This window comes from Mugil cephalus, chromosome 17 (genome assembly GCF_022458985.1).
Source record: "Mugil cephalus isolate CIBA_MC_2020 chromosome 17, CIBA_Mcephalus_1.1, whole genome shotgun sequence".
NCBI lineage: Eukaryota > Metazoa > Chordata > Actinopteri > Mugiliformes > Mugilidae > Mugil > Mugil cephalus.
The window spans coordinates 16,152,245-16,164,284 of NC_061786.1; the positions used below are offsets into that span (position 1 = coordinate 16,152,245).

Genomic DNA, 12,040 nt, shown 5'->3' on the forward strand with positions numbered 1-12,040 from the left:
TGATGATGGCAATTAGTGTGATCCCAAAGCCCGGAGCTTCTACAAGCAACAGCCCAAAGGACGTTGGAATTGTCATAGAGGGCATTTGAGTCATGACAGGACTTGGAGATATTGCAAGGGCTTGCTCTGTCCTCCTCCTCAGCCTGACCTACGCGCTGAATCTCGATTATCCCAGACAGCTGAAATACACCTTTGAGATATTCCAAAAACTTTTCTTGAAACTGGAACTTGGAACTTCAAAGCTGTCAAACAAAGTCCAGTTCCGCAAGAGCAAATGTCTGACTTAAAATGAGACTGTAGTTGCAGTGCAACTTTTTGTACTATGTTATGTTCAGCTTCAACAGAGCTTGAGAACGACACATTTGAGAGTGCAATGTTTGTAAGTTGGCACTGATTTTGACTCTGCCTCACATGTCAGTGGCATTTCGATTGTCATTGGTTCCAAGTGCAAATGTTTTTTTACTGTCCTGTTTTTTTGTTTTGTTTTGTTTTGTTTTGTTTTGTACAAATTAAAATTGAATGTTTATGTTTTGGCACATACACTTCTGGAGGATCTCTCCACACTTATTTAAGATCTTTATTGATCTAATGTAGTGGCTCAGTGAGATGAGACAGCCTGGAAACACATGTTTATGGACATATCATTACTATGTTAATATTTCCTTTTACAAAATAGTTTGAAGTCAGTATTTTCAAATTTCCGTTTTGAAATTAGACTTTGGTTGCAGTGTACACTGTTGTGTTTAAATGTGTCGAAAGCACAAAAGTAAATTGTTAATAAAAGTCTTTTTTTTTTAAAGTATATTTTTGGGCAGGAAATGGGGAGAGACTAGTTATTCTTAAAGAATGGAGAATAATTACATTAGATTAGATTTAATTAATTGTATTGATTAAATTTATATCAATGAACAGACTAATATAAATGATTATTACTCAATTACATATATATCGTTTTAATATGCTGACTGTGCACATGTAAATAACGCGGCAGATGATTTCTGCGTAACAGTCTCAGTAACTTTGTACATCTGCTTTTCGACAAGAAAAGAAAACAACCTGTTGACTACAAACTCCTTTAAAGCAACATTTAAGTACGTTTAAATGCGCGCGCGCGTGTGTTCAATGGCCTCTGCGCACTTACCTCAGAGTATTAAAGAGAGAAGCGAAAAAGCAAAGTGGAGGGAAACACGAATAAATCTAAGTTACACGTGTTGTAAAATGGGTTGTGTACTCCTCGACCGTTAACGGGGTGGCGCTGGAAAGATAAGCGCTGAGAAATGACTAACGGGTTGGTAATAATAACCTGCAGCATCATCCATGTGATGCACATAGATCAAATCCGTTTTCTCGTTATTTTATTTTCCCAAGACATTTATTAATCTTTATTTATTTATTTGTATGTAATTTATTGTATATTAGCGGCTTAAGTGTGTGTGCGTATGTGCGTAAATACTCAGAAGCTGAAGAAGCAGCTGGCCGGTTACGCCCACCCACAGCAAGCCTTCAAAGTAAAGCCGGAGGGTTGAGACGGCAAACGAGAGGATAAAGAAGGAGAGATCCCGGAAACAATCGTCCAACAACTGGACAAACGCACCGACATTTCAGCTTCGGGTGAGTTAAGCGCCGAACCGCCGTGCTGCACATATAGGCTGAATTCTTTTCTAATGCGCACTTCACATCATAGTAGCTTACACTACTTTTATATTTGTAACCCATTAAAATACATTTAATACTGTTGAAATACAATACTTATACCTTGGAACATTTCCTGTCTAACAGCATTATCACATCGCACATGTAAAGCATGGCAGGCACAGGTTTGACCAAATGCACTTTGGTGGATTTTCACATTGAGAAAAAGTGTGCTTTCCAAATCTACTTGCATTGGCCCAGGGACATTGTTTTATATTTATCTGTGTTATCTTACACATACCAGATGTGTTTGTGATCAGGTGTCAGGGCTTTGAGAATTTGGAGTTGAACACATATACCGTCACCACCATGTGAAGTGAAAACAAGAAAACCTGGGGACATTTTGTTTGCTGAATTTGAGATGCGCAAAACATTTGAGTGACTGTTAAAAAGTTTCAAATAACCCAACAAGTCCAGTTGGCTTTGTGTTATTTTTGAGGCTGTACCATGGTGTGGATAACTTATAACCTCCATACACAAAGGATTTTGACTGACTGACCTTTGAACAGCGTTGTAACAACTTTAACTGGAATCCGGTTGAATGAGACAAGATGCTTTTTAACATTTTACCTTCAGTGGCCTAGCTTATCAGTAGTTAACACTGGCTGTTTGAACTGTCAGCAGTCAGGCTAATGCATGCTGGCTCGGGAGTTTACAGCTGCCATAGCTGAGATTTCTTCCTTCCTCTTCTTCCAGTGAGTTTGAGATGTAATCATCCCACTGTTGCAGATCTGAATCCAGGACCCCTTGGTGCACGCATTTGATTTTAAATGAGAAGAACAAATTCTAAGTACAGTACTGTTGTCAGTCTCACTATGTTAGCTTGTTGTTAAGAGACTGCTCATCACTACCTGGGCTTGACCCTGACGAGACAAGCACAGGCATAACACTGAGGCTACACCTTCACACTAGCGGTGAGAAGAACTAACACATTTCCACATGCGGTTCAGAACAGAAAGTCAGAGAAAGCACAGGAGGAAGTTTAAAGAATGTTTCATGAATTTGAGACCAAGCTGCAGCAGAAGAATCTGAAAGGCACATGTATGTAAATAGTCTTGAATTTATGTTGCACTTTTCTACCTATTGGTACACGTTACAGTCATAACGGAACATCTACCCTCATGCATTTACACACATGTGGTCAAATCTCCTTTTTGTGGACAATCCAGTCTGACTTGTCCGTGAGTTATAAAAAAAAGACCCTTAAATGTCTGTAGATGATTGACCACAGGTACAAATAGGTGCTCTAAGGAGTCAAACCAGTGTTCCATGAGAGTGTGCTGGCATAAAGGTCATCTGTTGGACAGTATTTGCTGTAGAATAAGTTTTATTTCAACTGCAGGAAAGCTGCATGCAAGCTTGGCAGGAACAGTTTTGATACAGTAAATAGTTTTATGTAGTTTTAGTAAATACAGCATTTTATTGACTCTTACTAATATTCCAGAATAGTAATGTTTATGTTTGCTGTGTGTGAGTGTATGTGCGAGGAAATATGTCTCCTTTCATTCAAATCTCTCCAGAATAGGACCTGAACATTTGCTTTAGCTAATGCATAACTTCTCTGTGACTCTAAATTTATTCTCAGGTTGGGACTCTGAATGAGCTGAATGGATAAGTTAAGGGAATTCAAAGGGAAGATCCTTTTCTTACTTGTTTTTGTTACTTTGTTCATCATCATCTTCTTCATTAACAAGTTACCCAGGACTAATTCGTCTGTCCCACCACCACGTGGGCCTCCAGCCACTTGCCCCTTCTCAGTCTCTAAGAACACCATCACTCCACTCAATAATACAAAGCACTTGCTGGTGTCAGCCTTCATGGACCAGAGAGAGAAGGGTTTTGACGTACGCATCATTGGGATATTTAAGAGGGACTCCATCCAACCACTTCACTGTTTCTTCTGCTGTGCAGGCCGGTTAAGTAAGGAAACCACTCCGTCGAAAATTTTACAGCACTCGGACAACTTTGGTTTTCCCTACACCACGACGGATGTCCTGTGTCGGATTCCTCAATACTGTGACGCTTCATATGTCACTCTTCTCACTCAACCAGAGAAGGATACTACAACTAAGCATACCTGGCTTCCCATAAGAAACAAGAATGAGAAAAAGCTGCAGTTCCACTTCACAGTCTGCATCTCCACCCTGTTTAACAACTACAACAACGTGCTTCAGTTCGCACAGACTCTGGAAATGTACAGGTCAGCACAGCAACAATGACACAAACCAAACTGTCTGATTCAAATCAGCTTCTCTCTTGACATGATCTAAAATAATGTTGACTTTGTATCCCAAAAAAAAAAAAAATACCAACCCATAACCCATCAACGCTGGGACAGAACATGTGCATGTACATGGGTTATTTTGACCCAAATGCTTGGGCTAACCCATGTAACCCAGAATCCTGAGTTGCTCATTTGACCCAACCCAATGAGTAAACGTAACCTTATTCGGGGATTAAAAGTAACCCATACACCAGGTTATCTGATTGCATTACTACTTCTATATTTAAAAATCACGTTCAACCCAATTCAGGCCCCAGGCGCTCGACCAGTAACAGAAATGCATCATAAGACATAAAAATAATGACAATAAATCCAGATTATTCTTTTACTTTATTGATTTACAAGTTTACTCCTACTTCAGCCTCCTCCATCTTCTTCTTCTCTTCACTCCAGCATTTTTAATGTAATATGATAGCTAGCGGTAGTTAAGGTGAACTGTACTGTTTATTATGCTACGTTAAAGTATAAGGATAAGTATGTGATTATGTGCAATGGAATAGTAAAGCATGATGATGATGACTACACTCTGAACAACCAGACCTTAAAATGTGAAATTCAGAGATCTATCATCATAGTTAGCTAGAGAACATTAGCTTAATTTAGCGAGTTGCTAACTTTACTTTGTTAATAAATATCAAAGAATAAAAAAACATTAAACCCACTTATGAACCATGATTGTGAATTATATTAAGTTCAAAACTATTAAAAACGTAAGTAAAGTATTCAGTTTAACCAGAAAAATCATACATCTGTGCTTCTTTTCACTATCCTTCTGTCCAGTCACTTGGTTCCAGACAAAACCGGATTCAAAAATTAGTGGGAAAATGAATGAACCAGGACTTGGGTCAAATTAACCCAACCAGCTATAAATTAATCCCTTTCAACCCCATTGACCCAACGAAAACCAGCAATGCGTTTATAGTACCTCAAATAACCCAGAAATATGTTGACAGAAAAAACCCAGCAGTACGCAATATACGCAATAACTGTGAATATGCAAGCCCCTAAACATTAACATTTACTATGAGCACGTAGCATGCTAACAGTACCTCTCAGAAATTAAAATGCAAATCCTGGACACGTGAAAACAAATGCCACCAGAGCTGCATTAAAAACCTTTACCCCCCTTTTCTTCAGGTTGCTGGGTGTCAACAGAGTGGTCATCTACAACACGAGCTGCGGCTCAGAGCTCGACCGACTGTTGCAGAGTTACAGCGAGGAGGGCTTCGTGGAAATGGTTCCCTGGCCCATCGACAAGCATCTAAAACCATCTCCTGGCTGGCGCTTCTCAGAGTATGGGGGGGATTTGCACTACTATGGCCAGTTAACCACCCTGAACGAGTGCATTTACAGATCCATGGAGCGTTCGCGCTACGTCCTGCTGAACGACATAGATGAGATTATAATGCCATACCAGCACAATGATCTGATGTCTGTGATGAACACGCTAGAGCAGCAGTACCCACACGTATGGTACTCTCAGTACACAAATACATTTGACATTAATGTTCAAAATTCAGGATATTTATATTCTCTTTCCATCTTACATGTACTATTCACTTTCTGTAGGCGGGGGTGTTCCAGATTGAGAACCACATCTTCCCCAAGAAGCACTTTGAGCCACAAGGGAAATTTAACCTGCCTCAGTGGAATGGTGTGCCGGGAGTCAACATTTTGGAGCACATCTACAGGGAGGAACCACAAAGAAATATTTACCACCCGTACAAGATGATAGTTAAGCCAAAGTACGTTACATTAGTCAGACTCACTCTGTTGAATCTATAATATATTTTGCTTTATGATTTATTGTTTTTATAAAACACATGGGAGAAACCCCTAGGGAAACCTGACAAATGTGCCCTCTTAAAGTTCATCATTGTCTATGTAATTGTATGACTTTACATAACAGAATAAAATGCACTGAAAGATTAGATTATTATTTCATTAAATTGAAGTGAGGGAACACACTAGAGACATGCCACTCTCTATCTATTAGACCTATAGGCAGTTATATACACTGATCAGCCACAACATTAAAGTAAATAACATCAACCATTTTGTGACTATTCAAAGTTCTTCTGGGAAACCTTTGGACCTTCGTGTGTGTGTGTGTGTAGACATGTACTGCCCACTTAGACCAGACCAGACCAGACACCCCACCTCAGAGCAATGACTCTCCTTGATGGCAGCAGCCATCCCCAGCAGGATGCATCCTAACACAAGCACACACACAAAACAGACTTGGGAACAACTCAAAAAACATGAAAAACGGCACAAGGTCTAAATTCACTAGATCCCAAACTGACCAAGTATCTATGGGATGATCCACTGAGGCCCCTCCACTCAACCCGTAGGACCCAAAGAACCACCTCACTAACAACATTCTTTATATATGTGTGTGTGTGTGTGTGTGTGTGTGTGTATATATATATATATATATATATATATATATATGTGTGTGTGTGTGTTAAGAAGGTGGTCATTATGTTATGCCTGATCGGTGTATATAGTATACTACAGGAACCACAGCACAGACTGGGTTCTGTTGTTGCACCTTAGAAACACATTGTCTCAACAAATTGTGGCATATTACACGGCAGATTCCAAACGTTTAAGTAACCTATGTCTATGTGCTTCATAGGATGATAGAGCAGACCTCTGTGCACGACGTGCTCAAGAATTATGGACAGCGCAACATTGTCTCACCACAACTTTGTCGGATAATTCACGTCCGCGTTGCCCTCCAGGGTTCATTAACGATGGAGCAGCTTCACGAGGACAAACGACTGTGGGACTTCAGTAAAAAACTGATTCCCAATGTGGACAAGGCTCTGAAGAGAGTGGGGATGCTGAGCAACAGTCACACTTAGGTGAGGTTAAGTTGGGTTTTTGTTATATTAGTGATATTCCTTGGTTTATGACTTCAGTCTTTTGTGTTTTCCTCCTTTAGTGGAGCGATTTTTAGTTTTGGTTTTTCTTGGAAGAAGTATTTCAGAGGCCGTTTTTTCAGAGCCTGCTTTGATTTCATTGTCTTGGATTTTTAAACCTGTGCTTTCTTAATAAAGACTGTTATCAACGAAACCTAACCCTTGCATTTGTATCCTGAATCCTAGCCTGGTCGTGACAGTACACAGTAGAGTCCAAGCAGCTGAACGTGGCTCTGAGGGCACAGTACTCCCATCAGGAGGAGCAGATGACCGCGCTTGGCCAGGGAGTCAAAGGTCTCGGTCATAGCCAAGAAGACTTCAAAGCTACCGTTAATGCCCAGATGGAGCTTCTCGCTGAGCAGATGCAGCGGATTCTCAGTCGCCCTGAGAAGTCAGGTACAGCCCCCGCTGCAGCGGAGCTTCCACTCGTTCCCACCGTACCCTACACCGGAGCGGGGCCCGGGTTGGCATCACCTGAGCGATTCTCGGGAGACCTGGGACAATGTAAATCATTCCTAATAGACTGTGAAATGTATTATGAACTGCCACTTCACGCACACCGTTCAAAGGAAGCTGCTGCCTCTGGATCTGCCATTGGACCTGGATTCCCTCATCGCCCTCGCACTCCGAACAGATAACCGTCTTCGTTAATTCCAGGTTCTCCAGGGAGTGCATCAGCAGTTCCCAGACCCCTGCTTTCCACGGGTCTGTTCCCTCATGATCATCGCCAGACCAGCCCCGTCCTTCTCCTCCTGCTGGAGGTGAGGAACCCATGCAGCTGAGCAGGGCCCAGCTCACTCAGGCAGAATGACAAGGCAGCCTCAAGGAGGGACGGTGCTTCTACTGCAGGGAATCCGGACATCTTGTAGCCGTCTGTCCGGCCAAGGAAGCTAAGCCCAAGAGCCAGTCCACAGCATCAAGTTCCGTTCCACGTAGCTGGACCTCCTTCTAGGTAAAATACGACACCACAGTCATTGAATTGGATGCTGTAATTGACTCTGGGGCTGATGAATGCGTAATGGACTGGGAGATAGCCAAAGAGCTGGGGTTGGAATTGGAAACTCTTCCTCAACCCATCAATACTAGGGCCTTGAATGGTACTGCTGTGTTCACCTTCACACACGCCCTGACATTAGATAACCACACTGAGCTGCATGTTTCACTCACCTGCTTGCACCCTGGTTCTGGAACATCTGTGGCTCGTCAGCCACAACCCCCACATAGACTGGCCTACGGGCAAGATCCTGGGCTGGGGGAATGACTGTGAGGGGAGGTACCTGAGGGACAAGCCTCAGGGACAAACCACCACGAATATAAACGCTGTTTCTGCTCACCCTGTCACAAAGTCCCAGTATCAGGTTCTGACCTCTGTACCCTCCTGCTGCCACCATCAACAATTTTTCTACCTCAGTATTTTATTCTGTTGTATTTTATTGTATTCAAGTACTAGACTGCTATGATAAGCAAATTTCCCTTTGGGGATGAATATCTATCTATTTATCTGTCTATCTATTATTTCTTCCACTGTATCGAATGCATGACTGCGCCATCACGCTCATTCCCGGTTCCACCATTCCCAAGGGGCGCCTGTACTTGGTGTCAGGGCCCGAGCGTCAAGCCATGAAGGACTACATTGAGTCGTCCCTGAAGGCGGGGCTCATCCACCCGTTTTCATCACCTGCTGGAGCTGGATTTTTCTTTGTGAGCAAAAAGGACGGGTCCTTAAGACCCTGTATTGACTACAGCCCTCTCAATGACATCACTATAAAGAATCGCTATCTGCTCCCTTTAATGTCGTCTGTGTTTGATCAGCTTCAGCAGGCCATGGTATTCACTAGGCTAGATTTATGCAACGCTTGCCATCATGTTCGGATTAGGGAGGGGGATGAGGCATGTTCAGTCTATGCTCGCAGCAAGGCGTCCTCTGGATTATGCATGGGTTTCCTGCAACCTCTGCCCATCTCCTCCAGACCGTGGTCGGACATATCGTAGACTTCGTCACGGGGCTCCCGGTTTCGGAAGGCAACACGACGGTCCTGACCGTGGTGGATTGTTTTTCTAAGATGGCATATTTCATTGCCTTGCCTAAACTGCCCTCAGCTAAAGAAACTGCTCAAATTATGATGCAAAATACCTTCAGAATCCATGGAATTCCCAAAGACATTGTGTCAGACCGGGGGCCCCAGCTCATCTCTGGGTTCTGGAGGGAGTTCTGTCGGCTCACCGGCGCCACAGCAAGTCTGATGTCAGGTTATCACCCGGAGGCCTTACATGCCTTGTGTCTCAGAACCCGACCTCGTGGAGCACCCACCTGGCCTGGGTGGAATATGCCCACAGTTCAATGCCTAGCTCTGCCACAGGTGTCTCCCTCTTCCAGTGTGTTTTTGGTTACCAGCCTCCTGTGTTTGCTGGCATGGAGCATGAAGTGTCTGTTCCCTCCACTCACGCCCTGGTTCGCTGCTGCCGCCACATCTGGGCCACTGCCTGTCAAGTGCTCATCCGTCAGAGGGACAGAGTTCTTCACCTCTAAGAAGCTGGCACTACGGTTCATGGGTCTTTTCCCCATCACCAAAGTCGTCCAGCGGCCATTCGTCTGCGTCTGGCCAGATCCCTCCGTGTCCATCCCATGTTAGTGTTACACCACAGTGAGGTCAAATTGGGTTTTTGTCCTGTCTCCATGTTTTGTCTTGTCACTTCCTGTTTTATTTTGAAGAGTAACTCTCCTCTCGTTTCAGGTCACTTGCCCTTCCTCATGTGTCACCAGTCTAATTGTCTTCCCTGATTCCCGATTACTTCCACCTGTTGCCCATTACCTCAAATAGTCTGTGTCTCCCTTTGTCTTGTGCCAGAGTGGTCGTCCTTGTCTTTATATGTTCACCACAGCCTTGACCATGATCGTTATTTGGATTTTGTTCTGTTTCTTAATAAAGACTGTTATCAAAGAAAACTAACCCTTTCATCTGCATCCTGAGTCCTAGCCTGGTGGTGACAGTAACAGTTGATGGATGGTTGGAGCAGATACCGAGGTGGACACACTTTGAACGTGTCTGACAGTGACTATGCACTCCTCAGCAAAAGGGATATGTGATTTCCTCTTAGCCTTTGTGTTCAGTGTTTTCTCTACTTTGAAATCAGTGCAGCTCACTTGTTAAGACCACAAGTGGGAGGGGTTCATTTGCTCCTTTCTTGGTAAACACAGCCTTATTTGAAGTGATTGTTTTTACTTTTTTTTTTTATTTATTTAAACCAAAGTAATTTGCACCTAAAATAATGAACAACTTGCTGATCCCATGGTGGTACAAAATTTGTTAGGTTTCCAAATCATCAGGATCAAGAGCTTGGGTGTTTTTCTAGGTTTTCATAGAAAATATAATAGAACTAATACAATTGCAGTGAACAATGAAGTAAAGCCCTCGATGAACCAAGCCATTTATTTGTACAGATCGTACCCATTGTTAAAATATTTTCTGTACTTTCCAAAGGATTTCCACCTTTTGAATTGTGTTTCCATTTGGAAGTTTTTAATGCGTTAACGACATTCCTGTGGAGGTGTATCTTCAACACGTGACTATGAAGCAGACGCTGTGTATTTGAATTATATTTATTTTTTATTTGAATGCTATGTAAACATGCCAAAGTGGCTTCAAAAGCAGAATGTATAATGCGCCATGAGCTCCTTACCATAGACTTCCTGACGTATTGTCCATAATGTGGCTGAGCTGAAGCGCCACTGCAAGGAGGAGTGATGCACAAGATCCACAGCTACTCCAGAGAGCACTGAATCCAAGGGCCCTCTTGCTTTTTCCACCAGCACTACAATTATTTGATGAGTGTGTTCAGATAAAATGGATTATAATTGCTTGTGCACTGGGAGCTTAAGTGCACTCTGTCCGGTTCTAATTGTGTCTTAGAAGATGGAGATGACATGACAGTTTTTATTATGCAAAAAGTCTAGTCTTCCACTGGGCAGCCCAGGGGACAGATTTTGTTGTTTTTGGTTTGGTTTTGGTTCATTTATGAGCCTTTTTGAGACTGCACAGAAGACAAGCACTAAGAGAAAATTAAGAAATGAAAGGATTGTTGACAACAGCAAGATCAAAAAATGTCGGGTCATTGTTAAATAATAAATTAAATAATAAAAATCCCTCCCATATGTCTGTTTCATGGTGCTTTGTGTTTAAACACGTAAAAAGAAAATGTACTCTTTTTTACCCCCCCTTTTTTTTTTTTTGGTATAGTAAGCGTTAATTTGCAAATTTAGACAAAACAGATGTTTAAAAGATGTGCTGTCCTGCTTCCTTTTATTCTTCCTTCCTCAGGAACAGAACAGGCATTTCTGCAGCTTTTTCAGTCGTTACCAGGCAACCATGGAAATGTTCCTGCCCCTCAGGAGAGGCCACAACAGTATATTGGCAGATAATACCATTATGGCGGAGTTGCAGGAGCCTATCCCTGCTGGCATCGGGCGAGTGGCAGGGTGTACACCCTGGACAGTTCGCAGGGCTAACACAGAGACAAAAGCTGGGAGGCATCAGCGCTAACCACCGAGCCGCTATGCCACCCATGCTAAAAGGGCAGCCGGGCAAAATGCTTCAGTTTACGCTGATTTCTTACAGCAGGTGGAGACATTAGCCAGCTACTTTTCTGCAGGGCAATCTAATGTGGCGTTTTGTTGCCACAAAAGACAGAGGTCTGTTTATATATTTAAACAAAATACACATAAAAAGGCTTCTTTTACTGGAAAGTTTAATGACACTAAGGTGCAAAAGCACCAACAAAGAATGTGAATCTGTGCCTCCCGGTAAATCTCTGTGACATGTTTGCTGATTTGTGGTCACCCACAAAGAACAAGACTTAATATGACAACGAAATTAAACAGTTTAAACAGTTTGAAGTTTGAACCCATTGTCCCTACATTTTAGACTGATAAGGGTTTGCATTCTTGCACACTTTTTATGTTTCACGATTATTGTACAATGTTTATTTCTCTTATTTGTATTTTGCATGTAACTGCTGGAAATACAATTTCCCTGAAGGAGTCATTCCAAAGGGAACAATAAAGTTGAGTCGTCTAAGTCTTTTATATGTGCACACACACACACAAGGTGCACTATATAAAATGTTTGCCCTGGGTTAG

At 42.4% G+C, this 12,040-nt stretch overlaps 1 protein-coding gene across 1 annotated transcript; it reads left to right on the plus strand.

Annotated features, from left to right (window-relative positions):
• The first annotated feature begins 1,226 nt into the window (after positions 1–1,226).
• Positions 1,227–11,056, plus strand: LOC125023587. Its single transcript, XM_047610942.1, has 7 exons — positions 1,227–1,611; positions 3,278–3,892; positions 5,114–5,444; positions 5,546–5,721; positions 6,618–6,846; positions 7,090–9,548; positions 9,639–11,056. Exons 2-5 carry the CDS (start codon positions 3,300–3,302, stop codon positions 6,844–6,846), a joined length of 1,329 nt encoding a protein of 442 aa, XP_047466898.1. The 5' UTR covers positions 1,227–1,611; positions 3,278–3,299; the 3' UTR covers positions 7,090–9,548; positions 9,639–11,056.
• Positions 11,057–12,040: the final 984 nt, after the last annotated feature.